This window comes from Phalacrocorax aristotelis, chromosome W (assembly GCF_949628215.1).
Source record: "Phalacrocorax aristotelis chromosome W, bGulAri2.1, whole genome shotgun sequence".
NCBI classification, from domain to species: domain Eukaryota; kingdom Metazoa; phylum Chordata; class Aves; order Suliformes; family Phalacrocoracidae; genus Phalacrocorax; species Phalacrocorax aristotelis.
The window spans coordinates 8,754,434-8,781,601 of NC_134310.1; the positions used below are offsets into that span (position 1 = coordinate 8,754,434).

The 27,168-nt window shown below is 56.2% G+C and overlaps 1 protein-coding gene across 1 annotated transcript; it reads left to right on the forward strand.

Moving 5' to 3' along the window:
- Positions 1-89: 89 nt before the first annotated feature.
- LOC142049736 (unconventional myosin-Vb-like) lies at positions 90-20,203 on the forward strand. The gene is given in 35 exon segments (XM_075077669.1): positions 90-167; positions 6,906-7,016; positions 7,445-7,607; positions 7,698-7,848; positions 7,960-8,116; positions 8,310-8,450; positions 8,670-8,745; positions 8,945-9,052; positions 9,284-9,396; positions 9,510-9,775; positions 9,995-10,076; positions 10,402-10,734; positions 11,074-11,157; positions 11,718-11,882; positions 12,033-12,130; positions 12,271-12,357; positions 12,441-12,552; positions 12,780-12,991; positions 13,156-13,312; positions 13,391-13,516; positions 13,518-13,631; positions 14,287-14,496; positions 14,667-14,760; positions 14,901-15,046; positions 15,220-15,333; positions 15,523-15,681; positions 15,802-15,899; positions 16,547-16,733; positions 16,930-17,064; positions 18,046-18,135; positions 18,343-18,513; positions 18,932-19,185; positions 19,266-19,440; positions 19,621-19,701; positions 19,803-20,203. Coding segments are annotated over 35 exon segments (5,007 nt in total). The 3' UTR covers positions 19,962-20,203.
- The last annotated feature ends 6,965 nt before the right edge of the window (positions 20,204-27,168 follow it).

Here is a 27,168-nt window from a genome sequence, read left to right on the forward strand (position 1 = left end):
GAGGCCTTGCTGCTTCCTTGGGTGCCATTAGGATGACCGCAGCATGTTTTGCCACAGTGTCTTGCTGCGCCGGGGCTGTTGCACGCTCCATGCTGCAGCACTCCCTGGCCATGCTGGGGCTTTCGAGGTGGCTGTTGGAAAGTGCCATCGACCCCTTGGGGGGAGTGGTAACTACCGAAAGGCTGCCTGGGTGCCTGGTTTCCCCCTGCTTGAAAGCTTGGCTATTAATGCAGCTCCGGTCTGTGTCTACAGGCTGCACATGGCGCAAACCCGCCTACGTGATTTGTTAATGAGCCACTGTGCTGGTTTTGGCTGAGAAGGGGTTAATTCTCACCCGGGGGGGGGCGGCTGCCTTTCCAGCTTCCCTCGCTCTGCCAAGTGGTGGGGGGCTGAGAGGGGCAGGGCAACGGTGGTGCAGCTGACCCCGACTGGCCAATGGCATGTTCATGCCATACCATGACCAGTATATTAAGGGGGGGCAGTTTGCAGCTCGGGGGGTGCGCGGCGTTGAGTCGGTGGGTGGTGAGCGGCTGCGTCCTGTGTGGTTTGTTTTGGGGGTTAATTCTCCTCCCCGCTCCTTCCCCCCCTTCCCCCCCCCCCCGCATTTTGTGCCTCTCGTTGTTCTCCTTTACATTGCATTTCTGTTGTTTAATTTTCATTATTAAACTATTCTTATCCCAACCCACGAGCGTTACCCTTCTGATTCTCTCCCCCATCTACCGGTGGGGCAGTGAGCGAGCGACTGTGTGGGGCTGAGCTGCCGCTAAACCACGACAGTCTTTTTGGTGCCCAACGTGGGGCTCAAGGGTTGGAGATAACAACAGCTGCTGGTCACAGCACAATGTTGTCCTTTTTGCAGTTGGTGTTGAAGATTGGTGTTGGTTTGTTTAGTCTGCTGTGTTCTGCTGTGATTAGTAACATTTTGCCTAAGAGCTTTGTTATGCAAACACTGGTTTTCAGCTTTATCTGGTATTTGGGGTTTTTGCTGAAACCGTTACTGTACTTTGGATACCACCTTGTTGAGGCGATTAGCAATTATACCTCCTCCTCTGAGAGATTTTATATGGAGGAAATACAGAATAGTATCTTTCCAACTTTCTTCTATGATGTCTCCACATCTATTACAACAACCTTTTTGTATCTTGAACATCCTTGGGTTGTTAAGGTGCACTTATTGTTAGTTTTTGGGCATGTTGTTTTGGTTTTGACTAAGCAACTTAAGAATATCGCCCAGAAATCTGCCCCAAGGCTTGATAGTTACGAGTGGCAGGGCATGTGGGATAGCATGGGCAAATACCTAGGGCAGTGGGCACCCCCAGTGTTTTGGAGTTTCACCCCCGAACAAGTGCAGAATCCTAAAAAACTAGTAGAATATTTGGAGAAAGTACGTTGTTACGCTGGGAACTCCAGAGAGACACAGATAACTGCAACGTGCTGGGGCCTGGCCCATGCATACCGAGCCCTGCTCAACAGTATTCAGTGCCCCCAGGGGGAAGAGAAGGTCTCTGGATTGAAAGGCAAAGTGACTGGCACTGTAGTCACTCCAGCCCTGAGGACAGGCACTGCAGCCACTCAAACCCCCACAACAAGTACCGGAGCTGGCTCAGAGAATCAATCCATGCCAGTATCAGTCGCCCCCATACAGAAGAAGAAATATTGGAAGCGGACGTCAACTCATTTAGAACGGGATGATGAAAAAGCAGGGCCATCATGAGGAGAGGAGGGAGAAGTCATAAATGAAATAGAGACCACCCGATCCCTGTCCTTAAGCGAGTTGTGAGATATGCAAAAATATTTCAGCCGTTGTTCAGGTGAGCACATTGTCACCTGGCTGCTCCGATGCTGGGATAATGGGGCCAGTAGCCTGGAACTAGAGGGAAAAGAAGCCAAACAACTGGGATCCCTTTCTGGGGAAGGGGGCGTTGACAAAGCAATTGGAAAAAAAACACAAGCCCTCAGCCTCTGGAGGCGACTCCTGTCTGGAGTGAAGGAAAGGTATCCCTTCAAAGAAGATGTTACATATTGCCCAGGAAAATGGACAACTATGGAGAAAGGCATCCAGTATCTAAGGGAATTAGCTGTGTTTGAGGTGATTTATGGTGACCTGGACGATCAACGGTCATCCAAAGATCCAGATGAAGCCGAGTGCACGCGACCCATGTGGCGGCAGTTTGTACGGAGCGCACCATCTTCGCATGCAAACTTATTGGCAGTGATGTCCTGGAAAGATGATGAGACACCAACGGTGGTGGAGGTGATTGATAGACTATGAAGCAAATATCTCTTCCTCGCTCATCTCTGCTGTGGAGAAACTATCCCAAGAGTTCCAGCAACTCAAAGAAGATCTGTCCTACTCCCCACCTCGACAGAGCAGTGTCTCAGCTGTTAGGAATAAGCGTCCTTTGGCTCAAAGAAGGGGATACACACCACGGGCCACCCTATGGTTCTACCTGCGTGACCACGGAGAGGACATGATGAGGTGGGATGGCAAGCCTACCTCGACCCTACAGGCACGAGTACATGAACTGCAAGGAAGAACAGTCACTCAGGGAGGCTCTTCCAGGAAAGCTGCTGCTCCAGTTTCCAGTGAGCACGTCCCCAGACAGAGGAGTAGACGCGCAGATTTTATTTCTAAGCGTAATAGAGGGACTCCTGATTCACATTTACAGGAAGTGAGTTGTGACTGCCATGATCAGGACTAGAGGGGCCCTGCCTCCAGCCGGGTGGAGGAAAGGGATAACCGGGCTTACTGGACTGTGTGGATCCGATGGCCTGGCACATGTGACCCACAGGAGTATAAAGCTTTAGTGGACACTGGCGCACAGTGCACCTTAATGCCATCAAACTATATAGGGGCAGAACCCATTAGCATTGCTGGATTGACAGGGGGATCTCAAGAGCTAACTGTATTGGAGGCCGAAGTGAGCCTAACCGGGAATGAGTGGCAAAAGCACCCCATTGTGACTGGCCCAGAGGCTCCGTGCATCCTTGGCATAGACTACCTCAGGAGAGGGTATTTCAAGGACCCAAAAGGGTACAAGTGGGCTTTTGGTGTAGCTGCCTTGGAGATGGAGAGAATTGAACAGCTGCTTACCTTGCCCGGTCTCTCAAAGGACCCTTCTGTTGTGGAGTTGCTGAAGATTAAAGAACAACAGGTGCCAATCGCCACCACAACAGTGCACTGGCGGCAATATCGCGCCAACCGAGACTCTCTTATCCCCATCCATGAGCTCATTCACTGACTGAAGAGCCAAGGAGTCATCAGTAAGACCCACTCACCCTTTAACAGTCCCATATGGCCAGTCCGGAAGTCTAATGGAGAGTGGAGACTAACAGTAGACTATCGTGGCCTGAATGAAGTCACTCCACCGTTGAGTGCTGCTGTGCCAGACATGCTAGAACTTCAGTACGAACTGGAGTCAAAGGCGGCCAAGCGGTATGCCACAACTGATATCGCTAATGCATTCTTCTCAGTCCCTCTGGCAGCAGAGTGCAGGCCACAGTTTGCTTTCACATGGAGGGGCGTCCAGTACACCTGGAATCGACTGCCCCAGGGGTGGAAACACAGCCCTACCATTTGCCATGGACTGATTCAGACTGTACTGGAACAGGGAGAAGCTCCCGAACACCTTCAATACATTGATGACATCATCGTGTGGGGCAACACAGCGGAAGAAGTTTTTGAGAAAGGAGAGAAAATAGTCCAAATCCTTCTGAAAGCTGGTTTTGCCATAAAACAAAGTAAGGTGAAGGGACCCGCGCAAGAGATCCAGTTCTTAGGAATCAAATGGCAAGATGGTCGTCGTCAGATCGCAATGGATGTGATCAACAAAATAGCAGCCATGTCTCCACCAACTAGCAAAAAGGAAACACAAGCTTTCTTGGGCGTTGTGGGTTTTTGGAGAATGCACATTCCCAATTACAGTCTGATCGTGAGCCCTCTCTATCAAGTGACCCAGAAAAAGAATGATTTCAAATGGGGCCCTGAGCAACGACAAGCCTTTGAACAGATTAAACAGGAGATAGTTCATGCAGTAGCTCTTGGGCCAGTCCGGGCAGGACAAGATGTAAAAAATGTGCTCTACACCGCAGCCGGGGAGAATGGCCCTACCTGGAGCCTCTGGCAGAAAGCACATGGGGAGACCCGAGGTCGACCCCTAGGGTTTTGGAGTCCTGGATACAGAGGGTCCGAAGCCCGCTATACTCCAACTGAAGAAGAGATATTGGCAGCATATGAAGGGGTTCGAGCTGCTTCAGAAGTGGTTGGGACTGAGGCACAGTTGCTCCTGGCACCCCAACTGCCAGTGCTGGGCTGGATGTTCAAAGGAAACATCCCCTCTACACACCATGCAACTGATGCTACGTGGAGTAAATGGGTTGCACTGATCACCCAGCGGGCTCGAGTAGGAAACCCCAGTCGCCCAGGAATCTTGGAAGTGATCATGGACTGGCCAGAAGGCAAAGACTTTGGATTATCACCAGAGGAGGAGGTGACACGTGCTGAAGAAGCCCCACTGTATAACGAACTGCCAGAAAATGAGAAGCAGTATGCCCTGTTCACTGATGGGTCCTGTCGCCTTGTGGGAAAGCACCGGAGATGGAAGGCTGCTGTATGGAGTCCTACACGACAAGTAGCAGAAACTGCTGAAGGAGAAGGTGAATCGAGCCAGTTTCTGCTGCAAGCAGGTAGTAGGACGGGCTCTAGCTTCTCTGTTTTGCGGCTTTGCATAAAAAAATTACTGCTACAGCTATAGGGCAGACCCTACACATGGCCCTTTCACCCTGTACAACATCAGCCTGCGGGGCTGGAAGGTTCTGATATTTCTGTAGAAGTTAGAGGTGCAGCATCCATCATTGTGGTGTGATTGAGGTGCCAACCTGGGCAAAGCATGGAGGCATTATTTAAACTTTAATGGCAAAGCAGGTACTGTCATTTAGAAAGCATTGTGGGCTGCATCATCCCAAATAGCCAGCCTTTTTGGGAGCGAAGCACCTAATGCCCCGTGAAGCCCTGATATTACTGTCCAGCTTTTGCAGCCCCTGCCCACTCCAGGACTATCCTGGCACTCCCTTGGAGGAGGGCTAGGGAGCGGCCGAGGGGTACACCAGGCGTGCTGACAGGAATGTTCTTTTGTCCAGCTGTGATTTCAGACTAAAATCTGTTAGTGTCTTGCCGGGATGCTGTACATCGTGCAATTTTTGCTCCCCCCAGCGGCTGCTGCTCATAAAAGATAATGGCTTCCTGTCGCCGCCGCTCCTCTGCCGAGCGGCCCCTGCAACCTGATCTCTTTCCTGCCCTCTCTATTTCAGCTGCAAAGCAAGACGTTCAGCCTTCTGACTCCTTGGATGCGAACCCAAAGTTCAGCCCCTTCCTTCCCCCTCCCCAGACTTGCAGCCTATTCAGTGCTTGTTTGATCCACTTTAATGATGCATTAACACACGTGCTTTGCACACTGCAGACATTTGCTGCAAGCCAAGTTCTCTGGATTCGCAAAATCAGCAAAACCAGGATTGTTTTTCAAGGCCCTGGTTTCTAGCAAGAGGCTGGCCCCAGCCCACTGGGGTGGGAGTGTGATGTGTTAGAGCTCTGTCACTGCCCTGCAATAGCTCCCAGAGTTTGTGGAAACAGACACACACTCCCATCTCAGCCTGCGAGCAAAGCTGCAACCATTAGATTCTCCCACCTACCTTTTCAAGCTTGCAGTATGGCCTCATCTCTGCCTGCTTGGAGCAGCAGGAGGTACCGGCCTCCTGGAAGCAGACCCTGTTCCCTATAGTCTGGCAGAAGCTGCCGAGACGGTGTCTGACAACTTGGTACCAAGTGGGGCCCTGGGCACCTGTACCAGGAGCAGGGGCAGCAGGAGCTGTGGCTCCCTGGCCCTGGAGCACAGCAGGTCACCCTGTGCTAGCTTGGGACCAGGTATTCATGCTCTTGCCAGTTGATGGAGTGCCTGCAGCAGGGTTTTGAGTTTTTATTTTTGGTCCAGTTTTTATCTCTATACACCTCTGGTGTTGTGCTGCTTCGTTCCTGCTGAGTGTAGGATCCTGCTTCCTGCAGGATGGCTCCAAAGAGGCTTTTTACAGGCTTGAGGGAGGTGTTAACACTTGAGTCTGGGTGCAGAGGGAAGTCAGGGCTCACCGTGCTGCAGAAATCCCACTTCATCAGCACCTGCTCTCTGCAGAGGGGAAACTGAGGCTGGCAGCAGCCTCCAGCAGGCAGGGTGCTGGAGGCAGGGAGCACCGGTCCCATGGGTGCCAGCTGGTCTCTTGTACAAGGCTGCCTGCTGCAACTGACCTCAGGGAGCTGCAAATTTGGGGGGCAAAAAGGGCACAGGGTGATTTTTCTTATTGCTGTCCCTGTGCTCTGGCCTGTAGGTAGGTCTGCAGAGCTGGTATGGTGTCTGGATCTGCACAGTAGTTAGCAAGGGATCCATACTGCTCGTGTCTGCTTTCAAGCCCAGTATCTCTGCCCAGCCAAACCATGTAGCTGCATCCCCAGCATGCCAGGTGTTCAGAAATGCCTGTGCTAAGTATCTTCTGTGTGTCCAGAAACCTTCCCTGCAGCAGCAGGTGTGATCGTGTCCTCGGGGTGGGGCAGAGACAGCCCCCCGTGGCAAGGGCAGGAGAGGTCTGACCTTCCTGGGGTGGGCAGCAGTGTCAGGGAGAAGCAGGGCTCCAGCAAAGGCACCTTCCCACACATCTGGAGAGAAGCTGGGTAGGACCCCTGCCTGCAGGAGCCAAGGGGCCATGGGGCACCTAGCTGGGTGCCATGGATTGTCCTGCTGTTGTGATGCTGAGCACTGGGCTGACTGCCCTAAGTGAGAACTGTGGGGAGGGCTGCAATGCTTGGTTCAGAGGCTGGTGGCCTGGCGCTTTCCCTGTCTCTTGGCTGTGGCTCTCTGCAGGGTGCCTGGGTGTGGATCCCTGACTGTGTCAAAGTCTGGAGGGTGGCAGAAATAACCAGAGGCTACAAGGAAGGAGATGCCATTCTTCATCTCCACCTGGAAGATGGCTCGGTAAGGCTGGAGCTGTGCAGCCCAGCAGGTCCTTCCTGTGCTTGCCACATGGTGGGGCATCCCCAGATCTGTACCCCCAAACCAACCTGGGTTCCTCAGCAGGGTGAGGAGAGGCTCAAACATTGCCTGGATGTGCCATGTCTGAGCAGGAACCCAGACCACTGTGGCTGTGCCTGGCTTGCTGTGCTCTGTGGCCCCTGACTGCCTGGTGAGCTGGTTTTCTCTGCCAGCTCCTGCTTGACTTCCCAAAAGGCCTCCAGCTCAGCTCACCATGCTGTCTGGGCTGTGATTCCTGATGACTAACAGCCCAAGCACAGCCTGCAGACAGCATCCCTCCTGCTGTGCTGCTGCCCACAGACCCATCCTGCCTTTGCGGGGCCTGGCTGATCCTGTTCAACACTTGTCCTGTTCCATCTCCATCCCTACAGGCACTGGCCTACCCCATCGAGTTTCAGCTGCTGCCTCTCTGCAACCCTGACTGCCTCTCAGGTGCCGATGACCTGGTGGCCCTGAGCTACCTGCATGAGCCAGCTATGCTGCACTTGCTCCACTGGTGCTTCCTGGAGGCCAATGTCATCTACACCTGCTGTGGTGAGCCCCATGCACCTGTTCCCCTTCCCTGCTGCTCCCTGGGACAGGTTTCCCTCCTGCCCTGCCCCTTGCACAGGCTTCTTCCTCCAGGTATTATTCTTGTTGCTATCAACCCCTACAAGTCATTGCCCATCTATGAGGAAGAGGTGATTTATGCCTACAGTGGCTGTGAAATAGGTGACATGGATCCCCACATCTTTGCTTTGGCAGAGGAGGCATACAAGCAGATGGTGAGATGGGAGCATCCCTGGGGTTGCGGTGGGGAAGGGCTGAAGCTCCCTCAGGACCATGTCTGTGGAGAGGGGTCCTGTTGGGTCACAAGCTGTCCCCAGCTCATGTCCATCTCTGGCAGGTTTGGGAAGAAACAGTCCCTCATCATCAGTGGTGAGTCGGGTGCAGGGAAGACTGCATCAGCCAAGTATGCCGTGAGATACTTCACCACTGTTGGGGGCTGCCTGGGTGACTCTAGCATGGAGGAGAAGGTGCTGGCCTCCAGCCCTATCATGGAGGTGGGTCCCCAGGCTCTGCATGGGGATAGCTGGGGTGTCCCTGCAGGCTCTCCCTGTGCTACTCATGGCCCGTATCCCTGATGTGATGCTCTGTCTGTCCCCACACTGTAAAATGGGTGGCGGTGACTGAACTTCTGCAGAGCATCTGGAGATCTGGAGCCAGCTAAACCCTCCTACCCTTCTTCCCTGCCAGGCCTTTGGGAACGCAAAGACAACCAGGAATGACAACAGTAGCTGCTTTGGGAAGTACATTGAGATTGGCTTCAGCCAAGCGCATGTCACAGGGGCCACCATCAAAACCTACCTGCTGGAGAAGTCCCATGTCACCTTCCAGGTGGGTTCCTAGGGTGGTGTGGGGGCAGGGCACCCCAGTCCTTGGAGTGGGAGGGTGTTCTTGGGCATCCCCCAGGGCAGCAACCTCAGCGCTGCTGAGTCAAGTTGGGAGATGGGAAGGTGTCCCTTGTCCCCAAATCTCAGGCTACAGCACTGCTGCAGGCGAGCAGGGTGGGCCAGGGTGACCTGGCTTCTTGGTGATTTTCTTGGTCATCTACAGGCGAAAGCAGAGAGAAACTACCACATATTCTACCAGCTCTGTGCCTCAGCCACCCTGCATGAGCTCCAGGGCCTGGGTCTCCATGAGTGCTCCCACATCCCCCCACAAACCCCATGGCACAGCTTGTTGCTAGCCCATCCCATACTGGGCAGTGCCAGGCCTTCCTGTCCTCGCCAGCTGGGTGCCGGGAGGGCACTGTGGGGTGGGATAAGGGTGGTTGGGAGCCCCATGGGGCATGCTGTACTTGTCCACAGCCTGACACATCTCGGCCACAGGTGGGGCAGAGTCCTTCCACTACACCTGCCAGGGCCAGTGCACTGCTGCCCAGAGCACCAATGATGCGGCCGACCTGGACAGCATGCAGCATGCCTTCTCGCTCCTGGGTACTGTTGTGGGTGGGGAGGAGGTGGGCAGGGCTGGTCCCCAGGGCTGGTTATCCCACCGCCCTCACCCTGATCCTGGAGTAGGAGTGCTGGTGCCAGACACCCCAGTGCTGGGGAGCCTGGCTATTTACTGACTGTTCTGATCCCTCTGGTTTGTGCAATGCAGGGGTTCAGACCAGCATGGGGTGGGGGCAGCCTGGGGGGTCCCTCATGCCTGTGCTGTGCCTGCAGGTGTCCCCGAGGCCAACCAGCTGGAGCTATTCAGCATCCTGGCTGCCATACTTCACCTGGGCAACATTGTGGTCGGAGGGAGGGACCACTGTGGGGATGGCTGCTTCGTGGAGGTGAGTGAGAGCTTGCTGCCTGCACCCTGCATCCCAAACTGGCCCCTGAACTGTACTGGCTGCAGGAGCCACATCTCAGCAATACCATGGTGACGGGGTCTGTCTCTTTGCAGCCTGTCGATGAAGCCCTAGGGCTGTTCTGCACATTTCTGGGTGTTGAGGCATTGCAGGTGACATGCTGGCTCTGCCACTGCAAGCTGGTCACTGCCGGTGAGACCTACCTGAAGCCCCTCTCCAGGCAGCAGGCACTTGACTCCCGGGATGCCCTGGCCAAGCACATGTATGGGCAGGTCTTCAGATGGATGGTGAGCAGGGTCAACTGTGTCCTGTGGTCACTGGAGGGTCACCGTACCTCCATTGGCATTCTGGACATCTATGGGTAAGAGCAGCTCCCCTCTCCTGGGCTGCCTGGAAGAGCATGGTCCTGCTCCTGCATCAGCTGTGGCCATGTGTCTGCAGCCACCAACTGCTCCAGCTGGGACATGGGGCAGTACTGGTCCCTGCAGTGGGACCAGTGGGGTGCCTGTGCCTGGAGCTTATGGCTGGCTGGGGTGGCTCTGCCTGGGAGCTGCCTCAGGCAGGTCTCTGCTGCCCGCAGGTTTGAGATGCTTGAGCTCAACAGCTTTGAGCAGTTCTGCATCAACTATGCCAATGAGAAGCTGCAGCAGCTCTTCAACCTAGTGGGTGTCACCCAGATGTGTGTCCTTGCTGGGGGCTAGCGAGGGTGGGCCCTGCACACCCCGCTGAGCTGTTGCTTTTGGTGCTCTCTGTCTTGAATGTGGATGGTGCTCTAGTCCCTGCAAACACAGGGCTCTGGGACTCTGGGAGGCTGTTGGAGCTAGGCATGGTACCCTCTTCTCCCCCCCCCCCAAAAGTGTTCCTGTTCCAGGAGGAGGGCTGCTCAGGTGTCTTATGGAGACCAAGCCACTGCCTGCAGCCTGCCTAGTGGCTGGCCACCTTTGTCCCCTCCTGGCTCAGTCCTGCTCTGTTCTCCCTTCTCTCCAGCACGTCTTCAGGCTGGAGCAGGAGTATGTGACCGAGGAGATCCCTTGGGTCTTCATTAACTTCTGTGACAACCAGCCATACATTGAGCTCATTGAGGGCCGGCTTGGCATCCTGGACCTGCTGAATGAGGCGTGCAAGGGGTGCTGGGAGCAGGCTGCCGTGGCCACCCAGAGCCCCCCTGCTGCCCCTTCTGACCTGTCTTCCTTTCAGATGCCCCAAGGCAGTGATGGAAGCTGGGCCCAGAAGCTTTACCAGACCCATCTCAACTGCTCCCACTTCCAGAAGCCCAAGAGGCCCACGGATGCTTTTGTTGTCTGCCACTTTGCTGGCAAGGTAAGGAAAGCTATTGGCAGTACAGTCCTGGGTGGGGAGGGTTCAGTGGTGGCTCTACACCAGTGGGCACCCAGCCTGCCCCCTCCCAGGGTGGGATCCTGCTGGGTCTGCTGCTGCTAAGTGCTGGCTGGAACTCTAAGTGTAATGGAAACTCTGGCTGCGATGGTTCCCATCAGTAGCCTTGCAGCAGGGCAGGAGCTAGGCAGTGTGGCCACCACCAGCTCTGACGCCTGCAAGAACTTCTTCCAAAAGCCTTGGACTGTGTCCAAGTGGAGCCTTCCACCAAACCCATCTGGGAAACTGCAGGCTAATGCTGGTGCTTGCCTTGTCTCCTGCCAGGTGGAACACCAGTGTGATGGGTTTGTGGAGAAGAATAGGGATGCTGTCCCTGAGGAGCTGGTGGGGCTGCTGCAGGCCAGCAAGGTGAGAGCTGCCCTGAGCAGGGGCTGTGTAGGGCAGAGCCTGGCTGGCATGTGGGGCTGGGAAGGACTGATGGTGTAGGAGGTATAAGTTGTGCAGGGTGAATCCCTGCCTGCTTGCTGGCACAGCCCCATGCAGTGCTGGCCGTAGTCAGGGTTCCCTGAGATGTGGGTGCTCCCCACCCTGTTGCCCTGCCTAGGGCTTCCCTATCTTGAGGGACACCTTGGCCATCTCTCAGCTGAGAGGGCTGGAGGGTCCTGCTGCTTCTAGGTCTGTAACGCTGCTGTTTCTCCCTTCTACCCTGCGTGGCCCTGGCAGAAGGTAAGGGACATCCTGGAAGGCTCTTGAGCACACCTGGGAAGGTGCCTGTGGGTTATGTTTAGGTTTTTTCCTGGTGGAAGCAGCAGGCATGGCCACAGCTGTATCTGGTGTAGCAGGGCAGAGGACTGTGCACTGGGCTGGCCTCTGTGGAGCCTGTGGTCTTTTGGGGTTGTGTCTCCTTGTGGTTATGGCCCTCTGGTTATAGGGTGATGCGTGCTGCAAGGCCTGTCTGGCTCTCACAGCTCTGCTCTGTGCAGTCTGCCCTGCTCGCTGAGGTCTTCCTGGAGGAAGGGGATGGCCCCATGTCCCTGCAGTCCCACAGGTCCAGTGCTCCTAGGATAGCTGGTCACCCCAGCTGCAGATCGCTACCTAGTAGCCAAAAGAGCAAGAAGTCTATCTCCAGCCAGGTATGGGGTGGGGGGCAAAATGTGTGCTGACCTTGGACAACTGGGGCTGGGGTAGTCCCGAGGGAACCAGTGTGTCTCCTGGCCTGGGGAACCCCACCAGCCCCTGAATGTTTCTGCTGCCCCTGACCACACTTGCCTTGTTCTCTGCAGTTCAAAGCCTCCCTGAACAAGCTGATGGAGATGTTGAATAGCACCACAGCACACTACATCCGCTACATCAAACCCAATGATGGCAGGCAGCCCTCTGTGTGAGTTCCTGGCCAGGGAGGCTGGAGGGGATGGGGCTGGGGACACTGGGGCACTGCTGTCCCTCTTGCCCGGCCTTGCATAGCTTGGAGCATGCCAAGCTGGCTGGGACCCATTCTAGATTAGCCCCTCTTTGCCCCAGGTTTGACTCCAGACAAGCAGTGGAGCAGCTACGAGCCTGTGGGGTCCTGGAGACCATCCGGATCAGTGCCTCAGGCTACCCCTCCAGGTACCCCCCCTTCAGCAGCACCCTGGGTGCTCCCACTCTCTCCAGCCACAGCACCTCTGACTCCCCTCTAACCCCCACCCCAGGTGGACCTAGCAGGAGCTCTTAGAGAGGTACAGGGCTCTGGTGAGCAGAGAAGAGTTGATGGGCACCAATGAGAAGCAGATCTGCATCCTTGCCCTTGAGAGACTGCTTCAAGTAAGGGCTCTGCTTGGGGGGGTGCAGCTGCAGTACCAGAGTATCCCTTGTGGATGCTTTTCCCCATGTGTGGGTGCCCAGTGGTGTACAGAAATGGGTGAGATGGGGAGGAACTCAGCCTCCAGAGAGGTTGGATGGGCAGACCAATGGCATGAGGAGCGTCACTTTTGGGGGAGTCTGGCTGGGATATGTTTTGTCCCTGGGACTGACTCCGCCTTTGCACACAGGACCCCAGCAAGTACCAGTGTGGGAAGAGCAAGGTGTTTTTCCAGGCTGGCCAAGTGGCTTACCTGGAGGAGCTGCGGTACCGGTGGCTGAGGGCAGCCTGCATCTTGCTGCAGAGGCACCTGCAGGGCTGGCTGGCATGGAGGTGCTTTGGACGGGCATGTGCCACAGCAGTCTGCCTGCAGCGCCATGCCCAGGGCATGTTGGCCCGGAGGTGAGTGGTGGGGGCTGGGGCTTGGAGGGAGCTGCGATGAGCTGACACAGAGCTCAGCCTCGGCAGTTGTACTGCCTCTGGGCTGGGCTTTGACCTGGGTGACCCTGTGGTATGGGCTGGGCTGGCTTTGCCACCCCTTGCCTGGTGCTCTGCCCTCCCTACAGGCTTGCCAGGATGCTGCGAAGGACCAGGGCCGCTGTGATGCTGCAGAAGACCCTGAGGATGGTTTTGGTCCGGCGCTCCTACCTATGCATGCGCCAGGCTGTCATCACCATCCAAGCCTTTGCCCAGGGCATGTTTGCCCAGTGTCTTTACTAACAGGTAGGAGCCTGGCAGGGTAGTGGGTGTCCTGATCCCTCCTGTGGTGGCCGTGCCACTGCCCCATCTCTCCCTCCACAGATGGTGTGGCACCAGAAAGCCGTGGTGATCCAGGCTGCTGTCAGGGGCTGGCTGGCCAGAATCCACTATGCCTGCCTGCGTGGGGCTGTTATCCACCTGCAGTGCTGCTACTGCCAGGCGTGGGCATGCCAGGAAGCTGCAGCGGCTGCGTGTTGAGGCATGCTCTGTCGAGCACTACAAGCAGCTGCACAAGGGCATGGAGATCAAAGTGATACAGCTGCAGTGCAGGCTGGATGAGCAGGTGGGTGCTGGCTTCAGCCCTTTGTGGGTCCCAGCTGCTTCTTGCTGACCACTTCTTACCAGTCTCTGTGCAGCCAAAACCATGCCTGCCCTTGTCTTCAGTCTTCTCCTGGTGTGGGGCAGGAGCTGACCCTGCCTGACATGTGTCCCCAGGCAGGAGTCATGCATCTGGGTCTCATTCCTGGGTTTTTCAATGCTCCCTATGGATGTGGGGCTGGTGGCCCTGGGGCTGGGCTGGGCACCCTTCTGGGTGCTTGGTCAGGTGCAGCCTTGCAGCACAGTGTCATGTGCTGGGAACAGTTCTGGCATGGTGTGTTTTCCTACCATGCTCTTACCAGCAGCATCTGCTGTTGCCAGCTGGGTGAGTGTCTCTGCTTCGGCTGTCACCACTCCATTTCTGGGGGTGTCTGGGGAGGGGGGGAGAGAGGGTTCCTCTGGTGTGATCCTGTCTCTGGGGGAAAGTGGGGCTGGCCAGGAGGTCGTAATGGACTGTAAATCCATGGCAAAGCTCATGTGTGGCTCTATGTGGTGGTAAATGGGGTATCGCTACAGAAGGGCAGCCTTGATTATGCATGGGCTGTCATTGATGTGAGACATGCAGGGATATGCCCTTGTTCCCGGCCACCTGCCTGATATGTTCTGCCCATTGGTCCGAGGCCCAGGAGAAGCAGCAGCTCATGGAGCAGCTCTCAGGGCTGAACACTGCCCATGCTGAGGAGGTGCAGCGCCTGCAGGCCGAGATGTAGCGGCTGCAGGAGGATGTGGCCTGTGACACCCAGGTCCAGCAGCTGCAGGCGCAGCTGGCCGAGCTGGAGAGGCAGAGCATGAAGAGCTGCCTGGGCCAGGAGGTTGAGGAGCTCAAGCAGGTCTGTCTGGGGGATGCTCTTGCTCTGCTGGGGCTCCATGGGACTCTCCAGGGACCTGACAGCATGCTGTGCTTTCTGCTGTGTGTGTGGGTCCCTGGGGGAGACCTCTGGCAGCCAGAGCTGGTCCTGGGCAGGGCTCTGGCTGTACCTGCCCCTCTGCTTTCCTTCAGTGCTTGGTAGAGGTGGAAGCCATGAAGCTGCAGCTGTGGGAGGAGAAGGATGCCCTGATCCAGTGCATGTTGGAGCAGTCACAGCATCTGGAAGGTAAAAGGGGTCCTCTGATCCCCTCATCCCATTCCCCTGGGTATGGGCTGGTCCTGCAGGCTTAGTGTGTTCCTGCGCATTCCCTTGCAGAGGGGCCCTGGCTTTGCCTGTCCCCACTCGTGCTGTGTCCGTCCCTACAGAGCAGCACCAGCGTGTGGCATGGGAAAGCCAGGGACTGCTGCAGGAGCTGGAGGAGGAGTGGGCATGCTATCAGAGCCTGGTGCAGGAGTACACCTGCCTGGAGCAGGGCTATGAGAACCTGTGCGATGAGGTGGCCTTCCACAGGGTGAGGGGCTGGCAGGGACATGGGGAGGCTCAGGCACCCTCTGTGGGAGAAGCGGGCTCCCCAGCTCATGTGCTGGGGAATGCCCAAGCCAAGGTATCCTCTGAGGCTGTTGCTCTACCCCAGCTGATGCTTGGGGTACAGGGGAGCAAACCTGTCCTTCTCTCCCCACTCAGCAAAGCACCTTGAGATGGTCCCGTTTGTCAGAGAGCTTCTTGGCCTCTGAGAGCAGCTACTTGTCCTCCATGTCCACAGCTCCCTCACGAGATGGCTCTGACCAGCAAGCTGAGGTTAGTGGTGACACTGGCAGGGACAGCAGGGTGGGGGTGACAAGTGGACTGTCCCTTCCCCTGGCTATGGGTCAGCTGTGCCCTGGGGCTCCTGGCTGAAAGCTGGTCCCACTGGGGAGGGGCGTCTGTGGGTGTTCTGGTGCTGGTGCCCAGCACTGGCACTGTGCTAAACCCTGTCTCTGCACCCAGGGGCTGGAGGAGTGCTCATTGCTGATGCCAGAGGGGCCACAGCCCAGCGGTGAGGTGCTGCTGAATGGTAGTGTGGGCCAGGGTCACTTTAAGAAGGCGTACCTTCTCCTCTTGGGGCAGCTCAATGCTGTCAATAAGGAGCTGGCCCAGACCCGGGAGGTCAAAGACCTCTGTGGAGCCGGAGGAGAGGAAACCATTGGACTTTCTCAGGCACAGGGTGAGCCCCTGAGAGCAGGGCCAGATCCAGGCTGGTCTCACCCTGCTCTTCTCTCCCTGTAGAACATAACTGAGATGTTGGGGTTGGGCAGGAGCCTGGAGAAGGTGGCAGTGGATGATGACTTGAAGCATGCATATGATGCAGTACAGGGTGCCAACAGGTGAGTGTGGTCCCAGGGAGATGGTCCCCAGCTGAGGCTGGGTTCCCCACAATGGGCTGATGGATCCATGCTGCTGGTGGGGCTTTCCCTGGTGTTTTAGCCAACCATGGCTTGGTTTGCACCTGCCTGGCCTCTGGTGCTGGGTAGCTGCAAATCCTCTTTGAAGCAGCCACCTCCTCATATGCTATGAGCACTGTAGCCCCAGCTGGGCTGAGAGAGCAAGGGCAGCATGCCCCTCACTGCCCAGCTGGCTGTAGGGTAGCCCTGGCTCTCCTTCCCTTCCTTCCAGTGTACCCAGCTGCATGTTCCTGGGGGGCTGGAGCATTCCACCTTGCTCTGAGCACAGTTGCACCCATTGCATGAGCAGACTGGATGCCCTGGGCTCAACAGGAGCCTCCTAAGAGGGCAGGGCTGGTGCAGCCTGGTCTTGGGCTGTGCTGTGTGTGCTTGAGGCTCAGTGCAGCTGGAGGGGAGATGCTCTGTTAGCACGGATGGGTCTGTGCTGCCCCCAGGCTGCCTGGGCAGAGGGAGAGTTCCCAGCTCTGAGGCTTCAGGGGAGAAATACCTCCTCAGCAGCCTCCCCAGGGGATGGGGTGTGGCAGCTGAAGGAGGCTGGTGCCTCAGTTTCCCTGGGTGCATTTGTGTAGGCTGCTGCCAAGTCAGCTGTGGGAGGAGAAGCAGCAGCATGAGGAGGAGGTAGAAGGGCTGCATTTCAACATCAGCTCACTCAAGCAGCTGATCCAGCAGCAGGCAGCCCTGATCCAGGACCTGCAGCGGCATCAGGGGCAGGAAGGGCTGCAACACCATGTCCTGCTGCTCAAGGAAGAGAACTGGGTAAGGCATGGGGTGGGGGGCAGGCAGGACTGGGCTTGGGGCTGGCTTCCACCCCCTTGCCAGCTGTAGGAGCCCCTTAGGGAGCAGTGTGGGGGACCCTGCTGCACCCCCCCCAGCTCTGCTTCACTCGGTGTGCTGGTGGGGGTGTCCAGTTGGGGGAGGCTGGCTGAGCCCTACTGTGGCTGTTCCTACCCAGGAACTGGCCCAGAAGCTGGAGAAGCAGGAGAGGACCACGCTGAAGTTCCAGAAGCAGCTGAGAGCCTATGCAAAGCAGATACAGAAGCTCACAGGCAAGTATCGGCATGGGACTGGCTGGAGGGTTACCAGCTTGGTTTGAGGCTGGAGATTGCTGAGCCCCAGCATGGGGAGCAGAGTCATGTTGTCCCATGTCCCCCTGCACCCTCCAAACAGAGATGCTGGGGAGCATCTGCTTGGTCTGAGCTGAGGGGACCTCATCTGGGTCCCACAGCCCAGGACACAGCAGGATGTGACCTGTGCTCCTCTCCCCCAGTGAAGAGAGGCTACTGGGCCAGCACAGGAGTTTGCAGCATCCACTGTGGTCCTGTCCTGGTCCCCCATGGTCCCATCCCTGGCTGGGCTGTCCCAGGCTACGCTAGCATGGAGGAAGGAGGATGAGGGGTGCATTATCAAGGCCATCATCACAGGTAGGGTTTGGAGAGATGGTGACTCCTTATGCCAGCTTGTTTTTTTACCCCTATTAGGGTTTATTTCCAACTGCTGTGTGAGCTCATCCTTTCAGTGCTGCTGGGGCAGCATCCTGCCTGGCTCAGGACCAGCTTGCCATAGCTGCCTGGATCCCAGCTGTCCTGCTTTTTCCCCCTACAGACTACAAACCACAGAGCAGCCCTGGGGTCCTCCCAGACCTGCCAGCCTACATTCTTTTCCTGTGCTTCCGGCATGCTGACCACTGCTGCGATGAGCCGCCTCGCTCCTGGATGCAGCCATCAATGCCATCAAAAGGGTCATGAAGGTGCTGGGCTTGGGGCTGTGGGTTGTGCTGAGGAGCAGGAACTTCACTAGATAAGGTGGGGGTGGCCCTGGGGGCAGCAGCCTGGCCCCCAGGGCACAGTGTGTGCCTGACTGGAGTGTCTAGCCTGAGCATCTCCTGGGGTGAGGGTGTCCCTGGGTACTGCAGGGCTCCTGTGAGAGGGTCCCACAGCTCTGCACCCCCACAGCCCTCATCAGGTTGCAGCTAGCTCTGTGGCTTACAGAACTACCATGGGCTGTGAAGTCTTGCTGCTGTTGCAGCCAGAGCCCTGCTGACCCCAATGCTCTCTGTTCCCTCCTGCAGAAGCACAGTGATGACTTTGACATGGTGGTGCTCTGGCTTGCCAACACCTGCCAGTTCCTGAACTGCCTGTGCCAGTACAGCCAGGATGAGGTAGGGCTGGGCTGCAGGGGGTCTGCCACCTCCTTGGGAAGGGTAGGAGCTTAGAGGGGGACAGGGTTTGTCCCCACTTGGGGCTGCATCCTCTTTACCCCCAAGCCAGGTAGGCAGGCATGTGCTGGGCTGACACTGCTCTGCACTTGCTCAGGGACCCAGCTGTGTCACCTGGTACTGCTGCTCTGACCCAGCTTGTGCCTGCAGAGCTACTGGCAGGGGAACATGGCGTGGCAGAATGAGCATCGCCTGCAGAACGTGGACCCTCAGAGCTCCTGCTGCAGCCTGGGTGCTCTGGCTGTCCAGCTCTACCAGCAGCTCATCCGCACTGCTGAGAAGTGCCTCAAACCCATGATTGGTATGGCCTGGGCTTGTGGGGTTTGCATGGGATACTGGTTCAGGGAGGGAGTGCTGTGCTCAGCTCTGTGAACTGCCTGCTGTGTTACAGAGGCTGTACCCAAAAGGGGAAGGTAGGCTGTGAATTGGGGTCTGCCTTCTATGAGGGAACATCTGCTCCTTGAGCCTCCTGGCTTGGAGGAGGTGGCTGGGGAGCTAAAGTGGGCTCAGTACCCTGGGGACCTTGGGCTGCATCCATGGGGAGATCTATTCCCCCATGCCCTGCTTTGTAGTCTTCTGGAACAGGGACAGCCCCTGGGCTAGCCTGGGCCAGCTATCCTGGAGGTGTCATCGGCCCCTGTGTCCCCAGCTGGGACACAGCCAAGGAGCAGTGTACTGGCTGCTTCAGGCACAATGTAGGGTCTCTGTCTCATTATGATGAGCCTTTTCTACCTTTTAGTTCCAGCTCATACAGGGCTTGTCCTCTTCCTGCCCTCCTGGCCACCGCCGGTCCTTGTCAGCCCCTGCACACACCCTGCCTGAGTTGCTGCAGCAGCTGGGCTCCTTCTGTGCAGTGCTGGACTGCCATGGGCTGGCTCCCAGTGTGGGGCACCAGGCCCTGTGCCAGCTCCTCTTCCTCATCAGCGGCACCACCCTCAACTACCTGCTGCTGAGAAAGGACACGTGCTCCTGGAGCTGTGGCATCCAGCTCAGGTCAGTCCCTGTGCCAGACAGGTGTATTGGGGGAGCTGGCATATGGCTGGTGCCTCCCTCTGACCTGGTCTCTCTGGCAGGTACAACATCAGCCAGCTGGAGCAGTGGCTGTGGGCAGAGGGACTGCAGCAGAGTGGGGCCCACGAGGTGCTGGAGCCCCTGGTCCAGGCTGCCCAGCTGCTGCAGGTGAAGAAGGTGATAGAGGAGGATGCTGGAGCTCTTTGCAGCCTGTGCATGGTGCTGTCACCCCAGCAGGTACTAGGGGGGTTGGGGCTTGCTGCCTGCTGGGCACTCATCCTATCCTGGGGTTCCTTGACCTCCCTGAGTGCACCAGGGATGTACTTGCATTGGGGTGGGGACCACGCCATCCCCAGAAGCATCTGGATGTGCCCAGCCCTTCCCTTCCCTGTTCATGGTCCTCACCATCTCCTCCAGGTTGTGAAGATCCTCCGGGCTTACACCCCAGCTGTTGGGCTAGAGGAGCACATCAGCCCCAGCTTCATCAGCAGTGTTGAGGTAAGCGGGACCTGGGGTCTAGTGCTGGGGGCGGGGGGGCAGCTGTCCCACGTGGGACCCTCACTGGGACAGCCCTGGATCTGAGCACTCTGTCCCCACAGAAGCACCTGCAGGACCAGTATGGAGGGGGGCCCAGCCAGCTCCTGGTGGACACCAGCCACCTCTTCCCTGTGCATCTGCCCTTCATCGCTTCCCCACTGCACCTGGATGAGCTCTGCATCCCTGATGCCCTCAACTTGGCCTTCCTTGTCCACCCCTGAGCCCAGGTCTGTCCCTGGGCCACTACCAGTGCCCCATTGAGGGGTGTCTGACCCCCCGACGTGTGGGAAGGCCATGAAGGCTAGGGGTGCAGCACTTGCGTGTGCCATTATTCTGGGAAGTTGTTTGTTTATTGAAACTCAGGTGCCTTGCTTGTGGTACAGCCAAAGCCCTTGGTAGTCCTGCACTGAGGGTTTTGGCCACTCTTTAATCCCTTGAACTTAATAAAAGTCTTTGCAGATAACTTTGGAGCTGGAGGCTGTGAGTGGGGGATGTGCTGTTTGCAGGGTGGTGTGAGGTGCCTCGAGTACTATCACTAGGGCATTCCTGGGGCTCTTTCTGAATTATGGAATGGTTTGGGTTGTAGAGGACTCTATCTTTAAAAAAAAAAAAAGTTTAGTTCTAACTCCCTGCAATGGGAAGGGACAACTTTCACTAGACAATGGTGTCAAAATCCCCATCCCACATAACTTTGAATGCTTTCCAACAAATAGGATTCCACAAGTTCTCTGGGCAAACTGCCAGAATCTTACTACCTTCATTGTAAAACATTTTCTCTTAAGTCCAATCTAAGTTTATAGTCTTGCAGTTCACTCCAGAAGGGCACCTGGGCCTATATGAGAACTCTGGGACTCTTTGATGGGTAGCAGGGTCCTGCATGGGCTCTGGCAAAGCACTAAATTAGTCCATAGGCAATTAAGAGAAATCTCTGGATCAGAAGCCCTTCTTTGTGGTGCATTTCAACTTCCCAGGCATCAGCTGGGAATGCCATCCTGCTGTGATGAGCAGGTCTCTGAAATTACTGCAGTTTGTGGAGAGAACTCCTTGTCAAGTTCTCAGGACTCCCCCTGGGAAAGATGCCCTCCTCTGCTTGCTAGCTGTGAATGGAGGAGGGCTGGTGGGTCTTGGCCACAGTGATTGTGAAATGGTTGAGTTGAAAATGGTTGGTCAGTATAATGAGAAAGGAGAGCAGAGTTGCTCCCCTGGCTTTCAAGAGAGCAAATGTCAAGCTGTTGAGGGAGGTACTTAGAGTCCCCTGGGAAGCTGCTGTTGAGGGTTCAGCAGTCGGCAAGTGCTGGCCAGCTTTTAAGAGGCACCTTTGAGAAGGTGGGGAGCAGGCAACTGCCCCATGTGGGAAGTCCAGTGAGCGGGGCAGAAGAGCAGCTTGGCTGCATAGGGAAGTCGTCGTGGAGCTCCAGAGGACAAAGGCCACCTCTGGAAGTGAGGTCAGGCTTGGCAGGAAGATTCTAGAGTTGTGGTTCATCCATCTGCAGGGAGGAGACAGGAAAGGCCAAAGCTCAATTAGAGCTGAAAGTGGCTGGTGCTGTGTCAGGTGATACAAATGAGTTTTCTGAGGCCGTTCATAGCAAGAAGAGGTCTAAAGAAAATATTGGAGTGATCCTTGTTGAAGATGCACCACCACTAGGCAAGTGCAGGACAAGTAAGGGATCAGGCCCAGCCAGCATGGCTTCATGAAAAGCAGGTTCTGCCTGACCACCCTGATCTCCTTGTATGACCTGGTGACCCGCTTAGTGGATGAGGGAAAGGCTGTGGATGTTGTCTACCTGGACTTTAGCAAAGCCTTTGACACTGTCTCCCACAGCATCCTCCTAGAGAAGCTGGAGGCTCATGGCTTGGACAGGTGGACCCCTTGCTGGGTAAAAAACTGTCTGCATGGCCAAGCCCAGAGAGCTGTTGTGAGCGGAGCTAAATCCAGTTGGCAGCCGGTCACAAGCGGGGTTCCCCAGGGCTCAGTGTTGGGGCCAGTCTTGTTTAATATCTTTATCAAGGATCTTCATGAGGGGATTGAGTGCACCCTCAGTAAGTTTGCAGATGACACCAATTTGGGTGGGAGTGTTAATCTGATTGAGGGTAGGAAGGCTCTGCAGAGGAACATGGACAGGCTGTATTGATGGGCCGAGGCCAATTGTGTGAGGTTTGACAAGGCCAAGTGCACTTTGGTCATACCAACCTCACGCAATGCTCCAGGCTTGGCTAAGAGTGGCTGGAAAGATGCATGGCGGAGAAACCAGTACCCCAAGGGCCGACAGCTGGGTGAGCATGAGCCAGCAGTGTGCCCAGGTGGCCAAGGTGGCCAACAGCATCTGGGCTTGTGTCAGCAATAGTATGGCCAGCAGGAGCAGGGCAGGGATGGTGCCCCTGTGCTCGGCACTGGTGAGGCAGCACCTTGAATGCTGGGCTCAGGTTTGGGCCCCTCGGGACAAGAAGGACATTGAGGTGCTGGAGCGTGTCCAGAGAAGGACAACGGAGCTGGGGAAGGGTCTGGAGAACAAGTGTACTGGGGAGCGGCTGGGGGAGCTGGGGGGGTTTAGCCTGGAGAAGAGGAGGCTGAGGGGAGACTTTATTGCTCTCTGCAACTGCCTGAGAGGGGCTGTAGTGAGGGGGGGGTTGGTCTCTCCCCCCCCAAGTCACTAGTGACAGGATGACAGGAAATGGTCTCAAGCTGCGTCAGGGGAGGTTTAGATTGGATATTAAGAAAAATTTCTTTAATAGTAGAGGGTCAGGCATTGGAACAGGCTGCCCAGAGAGGTGGGGGAGTCACCATCCCTGGGGGTGTTCAAAATGCGTGTAGACATGGCACTTGGGGACATGGTTTAGGAGACATGGGGGTGTTGGGTGGACAGTTGGACTTGATGAACCTAGAGGTCTTTTCCAACCATAAGGATTCTATGATTTGGGGTTCTTTTGGTGCGGTAGTGAGGCAATGCTGCAATGCTTTTTTTGCCTCAGTCTTTAGTAAGAGTGAGAGTTGTTGGGCTGCTGGTTCCCCTGAGTCAGAGGAGCAGCAGTGCAGACAGAGGGACGTTCCATTAGTGGACACTGAACTTGTCAGGGCCCACCTGTACCAGGTGAATGTTCTCTGGCCTGGTGGGATTCAGCCCAGAGTACTGGAGGAGCTGGTGGACGTTACAGGCAGGACTCCTCTTGAGCCAAGGTCTTGGGAGTGTGGGGAGGTCCCCGTGGGCTGGGAGCTGCCAACGTTATGCCGATGGACAAGAAGGGCGTGAGGGAAGATCCAGGCAACTACAGAGCTGTGAGTGTCAGCTCAGTTCCTGGGAAAACTATGGACAAGATGATACTGGGCACTGTTGATGATACTGGGCTTTTAAAGCATAATGGCATCATCAGGCATAGGCAACATGGGTTGACAAATGGAAAGCCCTCTGTAAGCAATTTGATATCCTTCTAGGCTATCTAGGTCCATACCCTGTGGATGGAGGGAAGGGGGGTGGAGGTTGTTGTCGTGGATTTTAGTAAGTATTTTGGCACTGTCTGTCACAGCATCCTTCTGGCCAAGGTGTCCAGCTGTGGGATGAGCACGTTGACAGTGCGTCGGGTGAAGACTGGTCTGGATGGCAGGGCTCAAAGGCTTGTAGCGAATGGGGCTCCATGGGTCTGGCGACTGGTCACCGGCGGTGTTCCTCAGGGCTCAGCCCTAGGGCCAGTGCTGGTTGCTATTTTGATCCCTGATCTGGAGGCTGCAGTTGAATGTCCCATTAGCAAGCTTGCTGATGATACCAAGCTGGGAGGTGCTGTTGACTCTTGGGAGGGACAAGAGGCCTTGCCAAGGGATCGAGATAGATTGGGGCATTGGGCAGTGATTGATGGGATGAAACTGAACAATTCCAAACACAGGATTGTGCCCCTGCAAGTGGGCACAAGTCTCCCTGGGGAGAGGAGTGGCTGGCAAGCAGCCTGGCAGAAAGGGCTGTGGGGGTGCTGGTTGGCAGCAGGCTCAAGAGGAGTTGGTTTGGCCAGTGCCCTTAAGAACATGCTTGAACTTTTGGTGAGCCCTGCAGTTTGGGTTGTAGGCATTTTCATCTCTTCTGTTTTCCTCCTCCTCCACTCAAGCAGACTAATGCTATGTGGCCCCTGAGAGCTGCGGGTGGTGGCGGTGCAACTGTTGCAGGGGGTAGGAGCGTTGGGGTGAGGATGATGCTCAGGGTGGGTCAGCGTGTGAGGTGAGATGCTGAGCAGCAGCAACCCTGGGAGCTGCACTGTCGTGGTTTAGCGGCAGCTCAGCCCCACGCAGCCGCTCGCTCACTGCCCCACCGGTAGATGGGGGAGAGAATCAGAAGGGTAACGCTCGTGGGTTGGGATAAGAACAGCTTAATAATGAAAATTAGAAGAAACAACAACAGAAATGCAATGTAAAGGAGAACAACGAGAGGCGCAAAGCCCCGGGGGAGGGGGGAAGGGAGGGGAGAGGGGGAACGAACCGCCGAAACGAACCGCAGCCGCCCGATGCCGCGCTGCTCCCGTGCTGCCGCTACCCCCCATATACTGATCATGGTGTCACGTGGTACGGAATGAACCTGCCATTGGCCAGTCGGGGCCAGCCGCCCCCACCATGGCCCCGCCCCTCCCAGCCCCCCCCCCCCGCCACGCGGCAGAGCGCGGGAAGCTGGAAAGGCAGCCGCCCCCCACGGTGAGGAGAATTAACCCCTTCTCAGCCAAAACCAGCACATGCACCATGCCATGCTGATGACACCGGGACAGCACCTGTGCAGGCTCCAGAGGGGCTCCCAGTGCCCCAGCAGCGTCACTGGGACTGCCCAAAGGAAGGGGCTTATCCCCTGTGCCTCCCGTTGCTGGGGGGATGCTCTGATGGTATGAGAGAGCAAACATCAAGCTCACCCTGTGACCACAGTCATGATCCAACTGGTTTCTTTGGAGCGGTGGTACAGTCACCTCTTGCTCCCAATAGTTAAAAGGGGGCAAAGCATCAGTGAGTTTGATATTCACTTAGATCGTCATTCTTCAAGTGTCTTTCAGCTGTTATCGTTCGCAATCAGTCAACAGTCAATCTGCAATGAGCTATCAACCCTGCAACAATATTCAACATTCTAACAGTGCTTAACAATAGCAACGAGCAAACATACGAACATCATCCTGGGCTTGTGTTGGGACATCTACCATAGGGATAGGGTTTGAAGGGGGAATATCAAGTGCATGGGTCCAGAGTGGGGGCATGGCCATTTCACATGTGGGATTTAGGGGAGCTGCCTCAGGGGCAGCTTTTAAGGGAGCGTCCTTCATAGTTGACACATATTTCATTAGAGTGCTCTTAATACAATAATACAAACTACAACAATTACAATTATGATCATTATCAAAGAATGAAGGAGGCTAGTTAGCCTAGTTAGTTAGCTAGTTAGACAGGGAAATCCCAAACGCATTGAAAACTTTCCCCAACCAATTAGTCCCTAGTGCAGTGGGGATTTCTCTGGTGTCTTTGGCCATTCTCTTCACCTCATTCATTTGTTCTTGTAGTGGCACTGAAACGTGTGGGAGGTGGATGCAACCGTTGTCTACTGATAGCTTCAGCTTCCCACATACCTCTTTCTCCCTCAATAGGATTAAGTCTAACACAGCTCAGTTTTGAATAGTCATCTTGCTGGTTTCTTGCAATCAAGAGGCCTATGCTATCATGTGTAGAGTTTGTTAGTGCCTCTAGCTGCAGGTTTAGGTCTAGGAGAGAGTGCCTGTTTTGTACTGGAGGGATACTGATTCTAAAGATTGTGTGCAGTGGCGGTGCAGCTGGTGCAGGGGACAGGAGTGTTGGGGTGAAGATGATGCTTGGGGTGGGTGAGTGTGCGAGATGAGACACTGAGCAGCCGTATCCCTGGGAGCTGTGCCATGCCGATGGCACCGGGACTGCACCAGTGCAGGCTCCAGAGGGGCTCCAGGCACCCCAGTGGCATCACTGGGGCTGCCCGAAGGAAGGGGCTTATCCCCTGCGCCTGCCAGTGCTGGGGGGCTGCTCTGATGGGACCTCACCCTGCACCTTCTGCAAGCCCCACCCGCAAAACTGGCGGCTCCCCAAAGTAGCTGTTGGCTGTACTGGCCCCAGGTTGTGGAGCTCAGATGGGGAATGGGCAATAAAGAGGGATGAAGCTTCCAGGCACTTTGTGGCCAGTGCCATGTGTTGTTATTATTATTACCCTTTCCCCCTCTCCCAGCCCTGCCTCCTTCCTGTTGTTGCAGCTGCCTGTGGTGGAGCCAGAGAAGGGGAGGAGGGTCCCTGCCTGGCCTGCAGCTCCCTCCATCGCCATTCTTGGTGTCATTTGGGGATCTTTTGGTGCAGCTGTGAGGCAAATCTGTGCTTTGGAGCTGAGCACAGTGGGATCTGAGGAAGGGTGTGATTGTCTTGAAGGCCTTAGCCTTTGCAGCAAGCCCTGTCCCTGCTGGAGGGGTCACTGGTCATGCTCAAGACAAAGGACTTGCAGGCCTTGTTGAGGGGTGTGTGTGTGCCCTCCCTGGCCCCCGAGCTCTGTCCTTGTCACAGAGGCTCTGGGGGTATGCAAGGAGCTGAGGGGGACCCCCTCCTTCCTCCTCTTTATCCAGTGAGGCTAAATGAAGCTGTAGCCCTCGATGTAGTATGGAATCCTTGTCCCAGGGGCTCTGTGCTGCTTTCCATGTGGGGCCATGTCTGTGAGTCCTGTAGGGACCTGACTGTCGTGGCTCCCCTGCCGAAGGGCTGCTTCCCCTGGGGAAGGGGACAGGGGAGTCCCCCACCACCATTGCCTGCCCCACTGGTGGTAACTTGTCCCTGGGGGGAGGTGTGGTGCCCTTTGGGGCTTGCTGGCTGTGATTTGGGGCTCAGCGGGGCTTTTGCACCTCTTGGGTGTCATTTCCCAATGGCCCCTGTGCTTCCTCCCCCTCCCATGCAGGCACAGAGTGGTTCTGGAGAAACAACTTTTAATGGAAAAAAACCACAAGAGAACAGGTACAATCAAACCTACTCTAACCCCCCCACCCTCCACCAGCCTCCCTACCCTCCCCCCCAAACACCACCCCCACTCCCCCGATCTCCACCTCATCCCTATGCTGCATCTAATTCCCACCATGCCACCCCCTCTAATTCCCCCCCTGCTGCCTGCCAGAGCCCTGTGCTTGCTGGGGGCTTTTGGCAAGGGGCTCTTCCCCCGCTTCTTGCCCTGCTCCCTTGCCATGGCAGGCTGGGGCCCTGGCAGCTCCATCCCCGCATTCCCCCACGGCTCCTGCAGCTCCAGCCTGATGCTCTGGATGAACTCTTCCAGGCTCAGGATGGCATTGGTGGTCTTGGGGATGCTGTAGTCGGGGCTGAGCAGCTCCTCAGGCAGAGCGAGTAAGGTGAAGTCGCAGGGGTGGATGCCTGTGCTGGTGACACCAGTGTCCCCAGGCATAGGGCCACTGCTGGGACCC